General features: G+C 45.0%; 1 protein-coding gene across 2 annotated transcripts in view; it reads left to right on the plus strand.

Moving 5' to 3' along the window:
- The window catches only part of NSUN2 (NOP2/Sun RNA methyltransferase 2), a 71,263-nt gene that overhangs the window by 34,849 nt on the left and 16,203 nt on the right, over window positions 1-20,211 (plus strand). For both annotated transcript variants that reach the window (XM_069960259.1, XM_069960258.1), the window contains exons 12-14: window positions 1,870-1,997; window positions 8,338-8,434; window positions 19,302-19,477. In XM_069960259.1, coding sequence (XP_069816360.1) covers window positions 1,870-1,997; window positions 8,338-8,434; window positions 19,302-19,477 — 401 coding nt within the window. The remainder of the gene's footprint in view (window positions 1-1,869; window positions 1,998-8,337; window positions 8,435-19,301; window positions 19,478-20,211) is intronic.

Here is a 20,211-nt window from a genome sequence, read left to right on the forward strand (position 1 = left end):
TATATAAAAAAAAAAGTTAAAATCACTAACACACTACCCCAAAACCCCTCCCCCAATAAAAGTTTAAATCACCCCCCTTTCCCATTTATATAAATAAAACATATAAAAATAAATAAATAAGCATATAATATACCGTAGTGTGCTTAATTGTCCGATCTATTAAAATATAACAAGCGTCATTGTTAGAACGGCGTAGACTAAAAGAGGGAAAAAGTGCGCGGATTACCCATTTTATGTTACATTATATATAAAAGCAAATTAATAAAAAGTAATCAAAATGTCCAATCTTCACAAATATGGTATTATTAAAAACTAGGGATCATGGTGGAAAAAATGACACCTCATACAGCCCCATAGGTGAAAAAATAAAACTGTTATAAGAGTCACAATAGGCCCATTTTATTAATTAATTGCCAAAAAAAAGGATTTCATTAAAATATATATATATAACATTAGAGAATCTGTGTAAACCTGCATATGGTTGTGTTCGGACTGACCTATAGAATAATGGTATCATGCCGCTTTTACCATATAGTGCGTTACGTAGACCTATTTATGATTTCACCTATTTATATCTTCATAAATAATATATTTGGGATTCCGTCATACAAGTTATGGTAAAATGAAGGACACCATTACAAAGTAAAACTATTCCTGTAACAAACAAACCATTACATGGCCTTGTAGATAGAAAACTGAAAGTGCTAGAGCTCTTAGAAGTGGAGAAGGGAAAAATGAAAGCGCAAAGATCAAAATTTGCGCGGTCCACTTGGTCATTTTGGGCCTGGTCCTTAAAGGGTTAATCAGTTGTCAAACGCACATCAGGTGTTTGCATGGAGTGAAGCAGGGCAGATGAGGGGTCGCGCGGCTCTGATTCGCCGCTATCCCGGCTGCTATCTGTAGCCTGGGACCGATCGCCGTGCCTGCTAATTATACATTTAAATGCAGCTTTCAAAACTGACAGCTGCATTTAAATGTTTTAAGTGCCCCTATCCCTGGTGTCTAGTGGGGGGATTTCCCCCTGCAATGATATCGCGGAGGGGAGATTCCTTCTCCTTACTAGACCGGGGCTCAGCATCGCTCTGACACTGATTCCGGCTCGGCGATCAATGAATCTGGTCTACTGCAGACCAGAGTAATACAGTAATGATCTAATTGATCATTGCTGTATTAAGTATACTGCAGTCCCAAGTATACAGTGAAAAAAAGTGTTTTTATTAATTTAAAAAAATCCCCTCCCCTAATAAAAGGTTGAATTCCCCCCTTTTCCCATTTTATAAATAAAAATAAATAGGCAAACATATTTGGTATTGCCATGTGCCTAATCACCTGAACTATTAAATTATCACATTCCTGATCTTGCACAGTAAACGGCGTAAGGGCGAAAACCCACCAAAGTGCAAAATTGCACAATTTTTGTCACATTAACTCCAGAAAAATTGTAATAAGTGATCAAAAAGTCAAGCAAGGTACCGAGAAAAAGAACAGATCATGGTGCAAAAAATAAGGTCTCATGTGGGTCTGTAGGTGGAAAAAATGCAAGCACTATAGTCTTTTAAACATGAGAAGGAAAAAATTAAAAGGAAAATTAGCCCATTCCTGAAGGGGTTAAAAATGTTGAAAGACACCATGTCAAACAAATGATTGGTAGCTCCTTGGCTGATTGTTGTTTTTGTTACACAGGGCGATATCTACTTGACTTGGCAGAATATCGCTCTGTGTAATAGGACCTTTACTTCAGTTTGGGGCTTCCAGAGCCAACCCACTAGGAAGCTTTTTTGACTCTCTGATGAATATTGGGTTAGAAATCTTCATTTGTCACGATGCCAGCAATATAAAGCAACATATCATAAGAGTCTGTTTTACCAGGTAATGACAAAAGAAGGTCAGTGGTTTGACAAATGGGAAGATGTTCCTACTAGTAGACATACCCAGATTCGACCAACTATGTTTCCTCTGGATGAAATGAAAATGAAAGAAATGAACATGCATCGTTGGTAGGTATTTTTTTTTATTGCACCATGCATAACTACAAACTATTTTGTCTGTGAAATGTACATTTTTGGTACCTATGTCATAGTTCCTAACCCACTAGGGTGAGCATTTCTTATGGCCCTGACTGCTTCCCTAAATGTTAGGCAAAGCGCTAAATCGGCACTGGGTGAACTGTGCAGCTTACTGGTATCTGCACAGTCCTCTTCCTATAGACACTGTAAGTAGTGACAGTCTGTATGAAACTTGTCTGTCTGTCTGAATGTATGTCGCAGAGCTGTTTGTTTCATTTATGTAACAGCTGTTTGTGTATGGTGATGTAGCAGATATGTGCGTCTGTTTATTGGTGTAGTAGCACTGTGTGTCTGTGGGTATGTTTATGTAGCAGAGCTGAGTGTGTATGATACAGCAGCACTCAGCAGAATGAGTGAATGTTTCTTAATCAGGGGTGCAAACAAAGCAGAAAGAGTGTAGCTGGCTCACCACTTCTTTGCACTTGGTACATACAAGTCATCATTCCAACTATGCGTAATGTACTAGAAAGGAAACTGAGGCTCAGTGTTCAGTGTAGGTTGGTCCATGTTCTCCATATGGCTTTTTTTTTTGTAAATCTGTGTTTATTAAACATTTTAAGAAATGAAATACAGATAGAACAGGGAAGAAGATCCCTGAAAGGGACTTCAGCTAACAGAAAGTTCAGTCTAGACACCATAAAAGCGTCAGCCTAACATGTACTGGAAATGTGAGGCTTCTGAGCCTCTATCAACAAAATAGAGAACGGAAAAGAAAATTAGAATTAAGGAAGGAGGCAGAGGTGAAAAGGTCAAGATGAGCAGAAAAAGGAGGGATCAGGTGGGGAAGGGGGGGAGGAGAACCACCTTGGTATCAAGTTGCCAGTTTAAGCTCCCTTAGGCCAACCACTGCACAAACAGAGGGTCAGTTCTGTAGGAGTCCATATGGCTTTTTGAGGATCACTAAATAAACTATAATCCTGCGCTGAACACTGAGCCTTGAAGTTTCTTTTCTAAATCAGGGTTGTGTTTTATAAAGGCCAAAAATCCAGTATTGCAGGGTGTTTACATACCCCAGTTCTTGTATTGTCCCCTCTAACATTAGTTACAGCTTGAAGTCTCTTGTGGTAGTTGTGGATGAGGCTCTTTATTTTCTGAGATGGTAAAGCTGCCCATAATTTTTGGCAAAAAGCCTCCGGTTCCTGTAAATTCCTGGGCTGTCTTCCACGAACTGTACGCTTGAGATCTCCCCAGAGTGTCTCAATGATATCCAAAGAATGGATTATGCCAGTCAGCAGTGTTGAATCTGTGATTTAACAAATGGAAAATCAGGGGCTCTGTTAAAACTAAACCAGGTAAACTAGGTAAGTCAGGTAGACCAACAATAATTTCTGCCACAACTGCCAGAAAAATTGTCTGGGATGCAAAGAAAACTCCACAAATAACATCAGCTAAAATACAGTGGTTGAGTCGCCAGAAGAAATCCATCACTGTGCAAAGGCCTCAAAGTAGCTCTCCTACAACACTATAAAAAGCACAGAGACAAGCTTCAGAACTTTTGGAACAAGGTAATTTAGAGTGTGGAGACCAAAATCAAACTTTTTGGCCACAACCATAAATGTTACATTTGGAGTTGTCAACAAGGCCTACGATGAAAGGAACACCAATCCAATCCTACTGTAAAGCATGGAGGTGGATCGCTGATGTTTTGGGGATGTGTAAGCTACAAAGACAAGAAACTTGGTCAAAGTTGAAAGAAAGATGAATGCTGTACATTATCAGCAATTACTGGATGCAAATTTGCACTCATTAGCCCAGAAGATGTGCATGGGATGTACTTGAACATTCCAACATGACAACGAACCAAAACACAATTCCGAGTTGACCTGTCATTGGCTTTTTTGTTATCTTAATGATTTTAACAAGAGAAAAAAATAGTAGTTTGACAATTAAACTGCTTCAACCAACCACTAACCATGAGTGGAAAAAAACGTTTTTGTGTTATCATTCATATTCTCTGAAAAAAAGGACAAGAAAGCTAAAATTCTGCTGGGGTATGTAAACTGTTTAGCACAACTGTAATACCTATGGAACAAATTAGTCTTGCCATCGCCTATAAGCTTTAAGCGATTTGATATCTTATGAGATCTCCACCAATCATTTTACCACACAGGACAGTGTTACAATTTTACACAGTATTATTACTGTTTCCAATTGACAAAGAACTGAAGGAGTTGCAAAATGAAACTTTATGAATTGCAACATAACACCATGTGACTTAACCTAAAACTGACATTGTGTGTATTGTGTGTATTTTACAGAACAAACTTGTGCGTTTTATTATCCAAAGCCACACAAACAATCCTAATGAGGTCACTGCGGCTGTAATTCTGTGTGTATGTGTGATATATATATATATATATATATATATATATATATATATATATATATATATAATGTATGTTTGTTTGTGTGTGTGTATATGTATGTGTGTGTATATATATATATATATATATATATATATATATATATATATATATATATATATATACATATGTGTATATGTATATCTATGTGTATGTATGTATGTGTATATATATATGTATATATATATATATATATATATATATATATATATAGTGTGTGTGTGTGTATATGTATGTGTATATATATATATATATATATATATATATATATATATATATATATATATATATATATATATATATATATACATATATAATATATTATAATGTTGCAGTGAAATGATAGAATCCGAGATTTGATCAAATCCCTAAGGGATTTGATCAAATTCTGGGATAATGAAATGACCAAACAATTCAACCTTTTCTCTAGGGAATTGATCAAATCCCTGACCCCTTTCAGGGAAATGATGGAATGAACGCTATCCTTTCCGCCTGTGACAAAGAATTCACTTACCGTATCGCCTCTCCGCTCCCCCCGGTCTGTCCGCTCTGCTTCCCATCCTACCTCCGCTGCCACTCTTCTCCCCGTTCCGCTTGTTTCCCCTGCTATGCTCCTCCCGCTCCCCTGGCCTTTACGCCTGCTACCCCCCTTCGACAGATCTTTTGCTCCCCCCGACCTGTCCACTCTGCTCCCCATCTGCCCCAATGCTGAATGCCTGCCGGGAGGTGTGCCGCTCTGTTCCCCGTCCACCCCGCCGCAATATGCCTGCCAGGGAGGTGTGACGCTCTGCTCCCCCTGTCCACCGCCGTATGACTGCCGAAAGTTCCTGTCCGGCCATACGCCTGACGGGGAAGCATGCCGCTCTGCTCCCCCGTTCGCCTCCGCCGGGCCGGGCGACTCCTCAATCGTTCATTCCGTCATTTCTCTGAAAGGGGTCAGGTATTTGATCAAATCCCTAGAAAAATGATGGAATGGCGCGTTTATTCCATAATTTCCCGGGATTTGATCAAATCCCTGGATTCTATCATTTCACTGCAACATATATATTGCACCAAAGCTAGGTTCATAATGAACAGAAAACATGAATGAATTAAAAGCGGTTATCCATGATTAGAAAAAAAACACAACTGCTTTCTAGCAAAAAAGCACGAAGCCTGTGCTCAGGTTGTGTTGTTAAAGTTCAGCTACGTTCACCCCTATAGCACACTCACAAGGTGCTAGCTGGTGCTGAAGGCCTCTGTACCAGTCATAGTAATGCTACTGGTTGGCCTTAGGAAGACTTAAGTAGCAGGGCACTGATCATGAGCCCCCCAATAAAGCTCGAATCTCCATGTTTCCCATTTTTCAAATAATAAAAAAATATACACTACCGTTCAAATGTTTGGGGTCACCCAAACAATTTTGTGCTTTCCATGAAAAGTCACACTTATTCACCACCATATGAGTCAAGACATTGACAAGGTTTGAAATAACATTGTTTTTACATCAAACTTTGCTTTCGTCAAAGAATCCTCCTTTTGCAGCAATTACAGCATTGCACGCCTTTGGCATTCTAGCTATTAATCTGTTGAGGTAAGCTGGAGAAATTGCACCCCACGCTTCTAGAAGCAGCTCCCACAAGTTGGATTGGTTGGATGGGCACTTCTGGCGTACCATACGGTCAAGCTGCTCCCACAACAGCTCAATGGGGTTCAGATCTGGTGACTGCGCTGGCCACTCCATTAGCGATAGAATACCAGCTGCCTGCTTCTGCTGTAAATAGTTCTTGCACAATTTGGAGGTGTGTTTAGGGTCATTGTCCTGTTGTAGGATGAAATTGGCTCCAATCAAGCGCTGTCCACTGGGTATGGCATGGCGCTGCACAATTGAGTGATAGCCTTCCTTATTCAGAATCCCTCTTACCCTGTACAAATCTCCCACCTTACCAGCACCAAAGCAACCACAGACCATCACATTACCTCCACCATGCTTAACAGATGGCGTTAGGCATTTTTCCAGCATCTTTTCATTTGTTCTGCGTCTCACAAACTTTCTTCTTTGTGATCCAAACACCTCAAACTTGGATTCATGCATCCACAACTCTTTTTTTCCAGTCTTCCTCTGTCCAATAACTGTGTTCTTTTGCCCATCTTAATCTTTTTCTTTTATTGGCCAGTCACAGATATGGCTTTTTCTTTGCCACTCTGCCCCAAAGCCCAAAATCTCGCAGCCGCCTCTTCACTGTAGATGTTGACACTGGTGTTTTGCGGGTACTATTTAATGAAGATGCCAGTTGGGGACCTGTGAGGCGTCTGTTTCTCAAACTAGAGACTCTAATGTGCTTATCTTGCTTAGTTGTGCAACGCGGCCTCCCACTTCTTTTTCTACTCTGGTTACAGCCTGCTTGTGCTGTCCTCTGAAGGGAGTAGTACACACCGTTGTAGGAAATCTTCAATTTCTTAGCAATTTCTCGCATGGAATAGCCTTAATTTCTAAGAACAAGAATAGACTGTCGAGTTTCAGATGAACGTTCTCTTTTTCTGCCCATTTTGAGCGTTTAATTAACCCCACAAATGTGATTCTCCAGAAACACAATCTGCTCAAAGGAAGGTCAGTTTTGTAGCTTCTGTAACGAGCTAGACTTTTTTCAGATGTGTGAACATGATTGCACAAGGGTTTTCTAATCATCAATTAGCCTTCTACTATTAGAACACTGGAGTGATAGTTGCTGGAAATGGGCCTCTATACACCTATGTAGATATTGCACCAAAAACCAGACATTTGCAGCTAGAATAGTCATTTACCACATTAGCAATGTATAGAGTGTATTTGTTTAAAGTTAGGACTAGTTTAAAGTTATCTTCATTGAAAATTACAGTGCTTTTCCTTCAAAAGGACATTTCATTGTGACCCCAAACTTTTGAATGGTAGTGTATATATAATCTTCAGTGGTGCCTTGGATTACCGGGACTGTGCTTGTAATCCAAATCTACTCTTATACCAAAGCAAATTTTCCCATAAGAAATCACAGAAATGCAGACAATTGGTTCCACACCCCAAATATAAGGATTTATTATTCTGAATAACATGTAAAACTAATGAAACAAACATTTAGAAACAGCAGAATGTGATATTATAAATTACTGTACAGTAATGTAGAGGATGGGAAGCACAAGGGCTGACAGACTGCAGGAAGCATGAAGGAATGAGCAGGGCAGATGTGCGCACATACATGCAGCGCTCTCTGTCCGGGGAGAGAGTGGTTACAGCTATGAAGAGATCACCCCCACAGTCCTGTCCCCTGATGCAAGCCCCAGCCTGAAGTGGATCTGCTATGATTTGGAAGGTGAGGGAGACTTCCTGGGTCAGCGTACAGGGCTGTAGACCCCGCTATGCAGACCATGCCCCTCCTCCACTCGCGCTCCCACCCAGTACAGGGAGCTCTTAAACCAAAGCAATGTTCTTAAAGTCACAATTTTGAAAAGCTGTGAGCTCTTAAACCAAGCTACTTTTAAACCAAGGTACCACTGTATATTTGTGTGTGTGTGTATATATATGTATGTATATAATATATATATTAATGTGTGTGTGTGTGTGTGTGTGTATATAATATATATATCATATTGTTGCATGTGGAACTATTGATCCCGCCAAGTGATTGGAATGAAAAATAACAAATGCCAAAATTGTTGATTTTGGTCATATCATATATAAATAGACTAGAAACGTCCCATCTATCCCACAGTGATACAGATTAAAAACTACAGTTCACAGCGCAACAATGAGTAGTGTTAAGCAGTTTGTTCATGGGCAGTTCTTGGTTGCAGAGATTGGGTTCATCTCCTTGAAACACCCTGTACATTAACATAAAAATAGGGGAAATGGTTTTTGGACTTCTAACAATCATCAAATGACTCTTCCATTACAGCTTAAGAATATTGCCACATCATCAGAACACTGGTGGATTTTTTGTAGCAGTGTTAATAAAAAAGGCTCCTATGCCTTGGAACAGAAGACAACCCAAGGTAAAAATAACAATATAATGTACAAAAAAGCAGAAGGTTTTGTTTGTTCATTCTTTCCTCTCCCCCAACTATATGGCATTATGTTAAAGATGTATGCTGCCTTATTATATTGGTGGCCCATGCATTTCTATCGGAGTTATACATCAGACGGTTCAAGCTTCTTGGCAACCTTGTTGCTAATTGTATGTACTGATAAAGTGAAGGTTGGTTGACAAGTGCATAGAAACAGATTTGATATATGCAACCAATTAGGTCTTTTTTCAATATTTTAGAGGCCTTAGCAACAATGAAAAATGTTAATGTCTTCGTAAAGTAAAACAGCTTTAATTAATCTGTGGCTATTGCTGTAACATCCTAATTGCTAGTCTATAGCTACTATATAGGGGTATTCCACTCAAAATGAATTTCAAGCATTTAATTGTATCCAGCAAGCTTTATACCTTTGCAGTATGCTGTAATCATGGCCTCTGTGCCTTTCCTGAACTTTTAGATGCGACTTAGGGCCCTATTCCACGGGATGTTTATCGTTCAGATTATCGTTAAATAGTTCGAATCTAAACGATAATCATTCGTTTGAATAGCAGACCGGGAAGTGTACTGCTCTATACTCACCTGATCCGTGTCGACCCCCGTCCGCCATCTTGCGACAGTGATGTAATCTTCGGGCGGCTGGCTGAACCGCTCCGACCGTCCCTTGTGCCGGCCGCCATCTGCCACGTCATAAGCTGCTCAGCTGCGATTTACATAACATGACATACCTTACAAAGTTGTATAACTTTGTAATGTGTGTTATTTAGTAAATAATTGTTTAGCGCCGCACTACCCCTTTAATAAGACCTGGATCGTTTATCGTTAATTATGCGAACAATAATCGTCCCGTGGAATAGGGCCCTTACCCTCTAAGATGCTAAAAAGCTGCTGCATGGATTCCTCTCCATCTTGCTCCTTGTTCTCTCCTTCTCCCATCGGAGTAGTAATCAAGACAGCAACTTCAGAGAAAAAATGGTGACTATTAGTGATGAGCGAGTACTAAAATGCTCGGGTGCTTGTTACTCGAGACGAATATCTCCCGATACTTGAGTGCTCGTTTCAAGTAACAAACCCCATTGAAGTCAATGGGAGACTCGAGCATTTTTGCAGGGGACCACAGTTCGGTAGGGGGAAGGTTGTGTGAAAACCTGTCAACCTCAGAAAATGATGGAAACACAACGGAAATGGACAGGAAACAGCAGGGGCAGCATGTATGCATGCCTCTGAAGCTGCTTAATGGCACCATTATGCCTAATACTGTGCAACAGCATGGTTAAAACAGAGGTAGGCAAATGGACCACCCAAAAACTCAGTCTGACACAGCATTGCGGTGAGGACAGAGTGAACAAGGTAGAAGCGGTAGCCAGTCAGCCTTCCAAAAATTATACCAGACCTAGCATGGCAGTGAGCACACAGAGAACCATTAAAAGTGAGTGAGGAAGCAAGTGAGCCTCCTAAAAATTAGGCCAGACACAGCATGGCAGTGAGCACACAGAGAACTATTAAAATTGAGTGAGGAAGCTAGTGAGCCTCCCAAAAATTGGAATGAGTCCAGGGGCTGGGATATTTAGTGGACACGAACGCGGGGGCTGACAGCTAACTGGCTAGGCCAGCTGTCAGTCACCATCAAGGGTACACCTGATGCCTCTCGAACGGGAGTGGTGAGGCCCCGACCACGGCTAGACCAAAAAAAATAAAAAATAAAACAGTTGGCGGGGGCGCGATCGGCGGGCCCCCGGCATCCAGATGTAGTGTGACGTCAGAGCATGGCAGTGAGGACACAGGAAACCATTAGAAGTGAGTGCGTAAGTAATTGAGCCTCCCAATAATTAGGCCAGACCCTGCATGGCGGAAGAAGACTTAGCTGTTGGTTGAGAATTGAAGGAAGAGGAGGAAGAGAGGAGATACCAAGAATCTTAATGTTGAGCTGCTTTCCCCGGGTGGACAGTTGAAGTCAGGTGAAATCCAGGCTTTGTTCATTTTTATAAATGTCAGCCTGTCAGCGCTGATAGTTGACAGGCGGGTGCGCTTATCAGTGATGATAGCACCAGCTGCACTGAAGACCTGCTCTGACAACACGCTAGCAGCAGGGCAGGCCAGCACCTCCAAGGCGTAAAGCGCCAGTTCGGGCCACGTATCCAGCTTTGAAACCCAGTAGTTGTAGGAAGCAGAGTGATCGGTAAGGACGTTGGTATGGTCAGCAAGGTACTCCCTCACCACCTTCTGAAGGCTTCCGCCCCTACTCTGTCTAGATGGTTAACATAGTCTTGCTGGGCTGCCATGAAACTGTCAAAGGCCTTGGAGAGTGTTCCCCTGGCCCCTCTTTGGCCCACAGAACTACGTCCTCTGGCGCTAGTGGTGTCAGATGGGAAGTACATTTTCAGCTTCTGCACCAGGGCCTGTTGATATTGATTCACTCTCATACTGCGTTCCTCATCAGGAATGAGAGTGGAAAAGTTTTGTTTGTACCTAGGGTCCAGGAGGGTGAACCCAGTAATCTGTGTTGTCAAAAAAAAATAATTTTCACCCGAGGGTCACTGGAAAGACAGCCTAACATAAAGTCAGCCATGTGCGCCAGTGTCCCAACACGCAAGAACTCCCTTTCCTCACTAGCCTCAATTTTTTTTCCTCCTCCACCACCGCCAAATCATCCTCTTCAGGCCATACACGCTCAACAACTAAGGATTGAGCATGGGTACCCTCTTCAGTGGCGGCAGCAGTCTGCTCTTCTTCCTCCTCTTCTTCATACTCCTCATCCTGTACTCCGTGGTGAGAAACTGATGTCAGGGACAGGGCAGGGCTATCTAGCAGCTGCTGTTCTTCACCCGTCTCCTGAGACAAAGGCAAAGTGGCAGACTTCAGGCTGAGCAGGGAGGATTTAAGCAGACACAGCAGCGGGATGGTAAGGCTGATGATGGCGGCATCGCCACTGACCATCTGTGTTGACTCCTCACAGGGGCCCAGTACCTGACAGATAGCAGACATCCACGTCCACTCCTCATTGTAGATTTGAGGTGGCTGACTGACCTGACTACCGCTTCGCTCAGAGGTTGACATCTGGCATTCCACAATGGCTCTGCGTTGCTGGTAAACCCTGGCTACCATCTGGAAGGTGGAATTCCACCTGGTGGGCACGTCACACAGCAGTCTGTGAGCCGGCAGTTGCAAGCGCCTTTGCACTGCCCTAAGGGTGGCAGCATCCGTGGTTGACTTGCGGAAATGCGCACAGATGCGCCGCACCTTGGTGAGCAAGTCAGCCAAATTGGGGTAGGTCTTAACCCCTTAACGACATCGGGCGTATATTTACGCCCTGATGCCGGTAAGGACGTTCAGAGCGGGGCCGCGCGGCGACCCCGCTCTGAACCGCAGTGGTCCCGGGTGCCGCTTGTAGCCCGGGACCGTAGGTATTAGCGGGCACGGTCCGATCGCCATGCCCGCTAATACAGTAATCAGATGCAGCTGTCAAACATGACAGCTGCATCCGACTACCGGATTCAGCTGTTCCCTGGTGTCTAGTGGCGGAGATCGCTCCCCCGGGATGTTATCCCGGAGGAGCGATCTCCGTTTCTGAAGCCGGCCGGAGACCGCTCCAAGATGGCGCCGTCCCCGTCTCGGCACTCGTTTACTTCCGGCTGCAGCAGCCGGAAGTAAACGAGTGCCTATCTCATGGATCTCTGCAGCATATCTATGCTGCAGAGATCTCTGAGAGATCAAAGCACTTATACTAGAAGTCCCCCAGGGGGGCTTCTAGTATAAGTGTTAAAGTAAAAAAAAAAAGTGTTGTTAATAGTAAAAAGCCCCCTCCCCTAATAAAAGTCTGAATCACCCCCCTTTTCCCAGGTTATAAATAAAAGTAAATACATAAACAAACATGTTTGCTATCGCCGCGTGCGTAATCGCCCGAACTATTAATTAATCACATTCCTGATCTCGCATGGTAAATGGCGTCGGCGCCAAAAAATCCCAAAGTGCAAAATTGCGCATTTTTGGTTGCATCAAATCCAGAAAAATTGTAATAAAAAGCGATCAAAAAGTCATATATGTGCAATCAAGGTACCGATAGAAAGAACACATCATGGCGCAAAAAATGACACCTCACACAGCCCCATAGACCAAAGGATAAAAGCGCTATAAGCCTGGGAATGGAGCGATTTTAAGTGACGTATATTTGTTGACAATGGTTTAAATTTTTTACAGGCCATCATATACAATATAAGTTATACATGTTATATGTCTTTTTAATCGTAACCACTTGAGGAACATATATAACAAGTCAGTTTTACCCCAGGGCGAATGGCGTAAAAACACATTTCCCCCAAATAAACAAAATGCTTTTTTTTTTTTTCAATTTTACCACACTTTGAATTTTTTTCTGGTTTCGCAGTGTACTTTATGCAAAAATTCAGCCTGTCATTGCAAAGTACAATTAGTGACGCAAAAAATAAGGGCTCATGTGGGTTTCTATGTGGAAAAATGCAAGTGCTACGCCCTTTTAAGCACAAGGAGGAAAAAACTAAAACGCAAAAATCGAAATTGGCTCTGTCCTTAAGGGGTTAAGGAACCGCTGCACCACATGGGCCAGGCATGGTACATGTGTGAGACTGCCGAGTTGCAGAGCCGCCACCAGGTTTCGCCCGTTGTCACACACAGCCATGCCTGGTTTGAGGCTCCGTGGCGCGAGCCAAAATCTGACTGCGCTCTGATGCCCTGCAACAGCTCCTGGGCCGTGTGCCTCTTGTCGCCTAAGCTCAGCAGTTTCAACACTGCCTGTTGGCGCTTACCCACCGCACTGCTGGTGCTAGGAAATGGAGGCGACATGCTCGTGGAGGGAAATAGAGAGGAGGAGGAAGAAGAGAAGGAGAAAGAGGTGTACAACTCATGAGAGACGGCGACCGAAGTAGGCCCCGCAATCCTCGGTGTGGGCAGCATTCGAGCGGAATCAGGGTCAGACTCTGTCCCAGCCTCCACCAAGTTGACCCAATGTGCCGTTAGGGAGATATAGTGTCCCTGCCCGCCAGCACTTGTCCACGTGTCCGTGGTTAGGTGGACCTTGTTGCTGACCACGTTGGTCAGGGCACGGATGATGTTATCCGACACGTGCTGGTGTAAGGCTGGGACGGCACACCGTGAAAAGTAGTGGCGGCTGGGGACAGAGTAGCGAGGGACAGCCACCGCCATGAGGTTCCTAAAAACCTCTGTCTCTACCAGCTGATAGGGCAGCATCTCCAAGCTCAGCAGTTTCAACACCGCCTGTTGGTGCTTACCCACCGCACTGCTGATGCTACAAGATGGAGGCGATGTGCTCTTGGAGGGTAATAGAGAGGAGGAGGAAGATGAGGAAGAGAAAGAGGTGTGCAACTCATGAGAGACCGCAACCGAGGTAGGCCCCGCAATCCTCTGGGTGGGCAGCACATGAGCGGAACCAGGGTCAGACTCTGTCCCAGCCTCCACCAAGTTGACCCAATATACCGTCAGGGAGATATAGTGTCCCTGCCCACCAGCACTTGTCCACGTGTCCGTGGTTAGATGGACCTTGTCGCTGACCGCATTGGTCAGGGCACGGATAATGTTATCCGACACGTGCTGGTGTAGGGCTGGGACGGCACACCGTGAAAAGTAGTGTCGGCTGGGGACAGAGTACCGAGGGACAGTCACCGCCATGAGGTTCCTAAAAGCCTCTGTCTCTACTAGCCGATAGGCAAACTGCTGAGCCTGGAGATTCTGCCCTATGTGCACATTTAGGGCTTGTGCATGCGGGTGAGTGGCAGGTCCTTTTAAAGGTCTGCTGCAGGGACAGTTGAACGCTGCGCTTGGACACCTTGCTGGAGGGGGTGGAGCATAGTGGAGGTGAAGGGGTGCGTGTAGGGCGGGAGGCCCTCGTGCCTGGGGCCTGGGCGGAGGGACTGACAGCCAGCAGGTGTCCCACTTGCAGTCACTGAGCGGCCTTGGTTCCACTGAGTGGGGTGTTTAGCACTCATATGCCTGCGCATGCTGGTAGTGGTGGCTCCCCTGCTGATCCTGGTGTGGCACACGTTGCACACTACAGTCTGTCGGTCATCCACACTTTCTTTAAAAAACCTCCAGACTTTGAAACATTTAGCCCTGGCCACGGGAGTTTGACTCCGTGAAACAGTTGCTGATCTACTTGCTCTGCCCCTGCTTCTCCCTCTGCCCACCCCTCTTCCTCTTCACTAGGCTTATCCACCCAGTTAGTCACCTCGTCCTCATCCACCAGCTCTTCCTCCATTTCCTTACTCTCCTCCTCACTTTGAGTTACATCCATGACAACAACCTCACTGTCTGACATCCGGGTCTTATAGTCCTCATCAGACACCTCTTCCAACCTTGCTTGCAAGACCCCACTCTCATCACCTACTGACTGCGGGACTTGCATAGTTTGGGCATCCGGATCGACTGCTCTGGTTGCTCTGACTCAGGGAAGGGTCCATAAAAGAGTTCCTGGGAGCATGGTGGTGGATCTGAATCCCTTCTTTCCCTGGAGGGGCCAGGCTGTGGGGAAGGAAGTTGAGCTAATGGAGCAAGGGTTCCACTCCCTTGGGTAGCGTGGGTGGAATGCGTGGAACACTGGGTGGTGGATAAGTTACTGGACACATCCGCTATTCCTGTGATCACCTGTTCACACTGCTGCGGTTTCAATATCTACCATGAGACCCCGTAAGTTGGGCAAAGATTCTAGGGAGTGGACGTCTGCGGTGTGCCACTGCTACCTCCTCAACCGGTGCTGCTGTGTCACCCTGCCCTGAACCACGGCCTCCGGAAACGGCATCACTTGGAACCCCACGCCCTCACCATTTTATGGACACTGCACAGTATGGAACTTAGATAGGCCTTGCGTATGAAATACAGAAATTTAGGAAAAATACTTGTAGTACCCACTGGTTTTGTGGGGCTGTACGGTACAATCTGGTAGTGGCTGGACACACTCTGACACCCCCGTCCAATGAGCAGTGAAGTTCTATGCAGGTGTACTACAAATCCCAACAATCCAATGTAGTACAGCAGGACCACCAGCCCCAAAATCAAGAGTGTACACAGAGCACTACTTAGGGGTCTGTATGCAACACCTAATGTCCCCTTTCTGCCAGCAGCCGATCACCACAGTGTGCTGGTTAAATCATGGTAGCAGCACTGCAAGTCCCAGCCAGCAGTCTGTAGTAATACTATTAAAAAACGATTTGAAGCCCTGAAAAGGGCTGTTTGTTTGTATTGCTAGTATATACCCTGCCTACTGGAACGCTTAATCCTACACTGACACTCTCCCTGACCAGCAGCAGCTCTGTCCCTGATCTCTCACAGCATGCGTCTGAAGCAAGCACTGCCGGCTGTGCGTTTTATATAGCAGGGTCATCTGATCTGGCCGACCAATCGCTGCTATCGACATGTATGCGTCCCACTTGATCGCAGGATGTACCAAAGAGTCTCCTGCATGTTTATTGGCTGAGAAATAGCGCCCAAACTTACAGGAAACGGATGATGAGATTTTCTCAAGTATCGTGAGATACTCGTCCGAGTAACGAGTACCAATCGAGTACTCTAATACTCGATCGAGTACAAAGCTCGGACGAGCATGCTTCTTCATCACTAGTGACTATCTATTGGCAACCCAATGCTACGTTTTGTCTTTTACATAAGGCTTTATCAAGCTTATGTAAAAAAAAAAAATAATGCTTGAGAAAGGTTTATGTAAAAGCTGAAATGTTGCATTGGGATGCCAATAGATAGTTACCATTTTTTCACTGAAGTTGCGGTCTCCATTACTACTTTGATTAGTGACTCCGGTCTGGCAAGGCGTGCATATATTCTTCAGGGCTCCAGATGGCGACCAAAATGGTCGCCAATGCGACTGACATTTTGCAAATGGCGCCCAGATTTATTAATCTGGGCACCATTTGCGACTGGCCCCGGCGGCGGCGCGCTGTCTCTTTAAGATGCGCGGCTGATGCGCGGCTGCCGGGGGTGTCCCATCCTATCCCCGGCAGCGCGGCGCATCAGTGAGCTGCCTGGGGCCCTGACTTCCGGCACCCGCGCGCTTCCTGTGTCAGAAGTCACAGCCTCGGCGTACAGGGAGCTCACTGATGCGCCGCGCTGCCGGGGATAGGACGGGACACCCCCGGCAGCCACGCATCAGCCGGGGACAGCGCCCGAAGAAGAAGAGGATCGCCGGGGGAGCGGGTTGTCAGGTGAGTTTGTGTGTTTGTTTTTTTTAAATATTGCTTAGCATAGAGGAAAGGGGGGGGGGCATCTATAATGGGGGGAGAAGAGGGGCCATCTTCAAGGGGGGGAGAGGGGGCCATCTATAAGGGGAGGGGGTATCTATAAGGGGGGGAGAAGAGGGGGCATCTATAATGGGGGGGAGAGGGGGCATCTATAAGGGGAGGGGGGGAGAAGAGGGGGCATCTATAATGGGGGGGGGAGAGGGGGCATCTATAAGGGGAGGGGGTATCTATAAGGGGGGGAGAAGAGGGGGCATCTATAATGGGGGGGAGAGGGGGCATCTATAATGGGGGGGAGAGGGGGCATCTATAATGGGGGGGAGGAGGGGGCATCTATAATGGGGGGGAGGAGGGGGCATCTATAATGGGGGGGAGGAGGGGGCATCTATAATGGGGGGAGGAGGGGGCATCTATAATGGGGGAGGAGGGGGCATCTATAATGGGGGTAGAGGGGGTCATCCATAAGGGGAGGGGGTATCTATAAGGGGGGGAGAAGAGGGGGCATCTATAATGGGGGGGGAGGAGGGGGCATCTATAATGGGGGTAGAGGGGGTCATCCATAAGGGGAGGGGGTATCTATAAGGGGGGGAGAAGAGGGGGCATCTATAATGGGGGGGGAGAGGGGGCATCTATAATGGGGGGGGAGAGGGGGCATCTATAATGGGGGGGAGAGGGGGCATCTATAATGGGGGGGGAGGAGGGGGCATCTATAATGGGGGTAGAGGGGGTCATCCATAAGGGGAGGGGGTATCTATAAGGGGGGGAGAGGAGGGGGCATCTATAATGGGGGGGGGGAGAGGGGGCATCTATAATGGTGGTAGAGGGGGTCATCTATAAGGGGAGGGGGCCATCTATAAGTGTAGGGCAAACTGGCTGCAGACACTGGGAGATAGATATATGCACAATTATTATTATCAGGGCCCCTCAGGTGTCTGTATTGTAGGGGGTCACTTGCATTAGTCACTAGGTGAGAGATATATCTATCTATATACACATCTTGTGGGGGGGTCACTATGGCTGCAGTCATAAGTCTAGCTCAGTATGTATAGACTGTTGCAAGCTTTTAAAGGGAACCTGTCTCCCCCGGTGACGGGGTGACAGGCTCCCATCCCCCGTTAGAACCCCCTATACTCACCTCATCGCGCCGGGTCCCGCTTCTGAAGATGGTCGGGTCACGGATATCTCAGCCGCTGCAGCCTGACGCGCACACTGAGAGATGAGTCCAACGCTCATAGAGAATGACGGAGTGCTGGACTCTCCCGTCATTCTCTATGAGCGTTGGACTCATCTCTCAGCGCAGCGGCTGAGATCTCCGTGACCCCGACCATCTTCAGAAGCGGGGTGAAGATGAGGTGAGTATAGGGGGTTCTAACGGGGGGTTGGGAGCCTGTCACCCCGGTACGGGGGTCGACAGGTTCCCTTTAAGTTCAAGTTCAGAAGAGTAAGCCTCATTAAAAGGCTAGCCAAGTGAAGCTGAAGTACTGAGTCAGACTGGATATGGTTGTCAAGTTGCAAGTTTCCATGTTGAACGTTTTCAAACTAAGAAAAGAAAGGATCTAAAGGAGGAGGATGCCGTGGCCTCTGCACACAGTAAGTCCCATGTAACATAACATTAATTTTACATGGTTTAAAATGTTGGCGACCAAATATTCTATTTGGCGCCTAAATTTTTCAGGTTAGGAGCCAATGGCTCCCAGGTAAATTTTTTAGTCTGGAGCCCTGTTCTTGAATGGTCCATTCTTGTGGATTTCAATGAGTATAAGGGGCAAGAAGACAACAAAATTTCCCAAGAAGGGCTATGACATGTATTGAAGGATAAGGTAAAGGGGCATTTACTTAGGGATTACCTTCCTCATTTGGTCTATCATTGTAGGCTTGCCCACCCTTACTTTGGCTTTTTGGGTCTCTATTTTTCACTTATGTTTTACATTATTCATGCATTGACCTTTTTTACCCCTTTAATACTCTAAGGGTACTGTGGCCATCGAAAACCTTATTTTATATATTGCTGCCCTTCCATAGAACATTATAAAGATGCTATTCTTTCTTCACCACACTTACCCTTATGTTGTCCTGGAGCATCTTCAAGTCTCCCACTGAACACTCCCCACTTCAGAGACAGACTCTTCAATAACTGGCTGCAGCGCTGTCCCTTTTTAGTCAGTAATTAGCTGAGCTGGCTGTCACTGTCAAGAAAAGTCCCTCTCGGAAGTGGCGGTGGGTGAGCTCAGAGGGGGACCACAGGAGACCCCGGAGGAGAGTGATGAGGTAAGAATAGCATATTTTATTATGTTCTACAGTAGGGCAGCATTCTGTTATGTTTTTCATTGTCATTAAATTAAGCATTGTATTGTATATTGGTGCTTCTGCACCCTGCTTTTTATTTATTTTTATTATATTTGGGGATTTAATAAATAATTGAGGTACAATAAAATTCTTTTTCTTAATATAGTCTTTTGGCACCTGCATAAAGGGTATTATAAATGTTTTTTGCTTAAGAATTTATCCTTTATTGGTTTCACAGTGTTAAGGGGTTTTCTTATAAAGGTTGTGTTCTTTTATAGTCTATAAAAATGACCTAACACACAACCTGCTTTCTTCAGGTGCTGCGGAGGGCTCCTGCTTCTGTGCCAGATGTACCAGTAGCTGCTGATGTTGCTGAAAAAGTCCCAGAAGCTGCATCTCAGCCAGCAGTGGCTACAGATGATGTGGAGAATGAGGGCACCAAACCTGGCACCTGTGCTGAGAATGATTCTGTTATAAAAGACAGCGTGTGTGGGTAAGTTAATAAAAGGCACACAGCATAATCCTTTGTGAGTTTTTTTTTTTTTTTTCCCTTTTTTTTTATCCTTTTACAAGCTGGAGCAATTAAGGTTATAGAAGAAAGGAGGTGCAGGGTGCTTTAAGGGTTCTTATTACCGTCTGCTCTTGCATATTTTCTGAATTGTTACTGCTGGAATCGAATGTATTTTGAGCAATAATTAATATTTTTAACAGTTCTGCAGAAACTGACAAAATTAACTATATAAATTTAAAGAAACACTACAGGATTTTTTTCTTGCTTACATAGTGTAACATAGGCAGCTATTGGACAATAACATAAGCCTCTTGTGTATACCCATGATTCTAGTTTTGCAGAGGGAGAGAAGTTAAAACCTCATCATTACATGTGCTGCCCACTGCGTTATATCTGTTTGTTAAATTATAGATCCATGACATAAATCTTCGCCAGTCCTCACTGAGTTGTACTTGGCACAATCCTTATCTCCGGTCTCCTAACTATTAACTGGTTCCTTTTTAAGGAGGCTGACCATGCAAAAAGCTCAGAGCCACCTCTTATTTGCTCTCCATCTTCAGCCTTTCGTCCTCTTACAGAAGCCGGTAAGGTTTCTGATCGCTAATTGCGCTTAGATACTAATTCGCTTCCAAAAATGGCTGTCATGCAAGGCAGTCTTATTGCTGTATTGTGGATAAGCTCCACATCATTCCTAGGCTCTTCACTACTTTTAGCAG

Source organism: Dendropsophus ebraccatus, chromosome 2, assembly GCF_027789765.1.
Source record: "Dendropsophus ebraccatus isolate aDenEbr1 chromosome 2, aDenEbr1.pat, whole genome shotgun sequence".
Classification (NCBI taxonomy): Eukaryota; Metazoa; Chordata; class Amphibia; order Anura; family Hylidae; genus Dendropsophus; species Dendropsophus ebraccatus.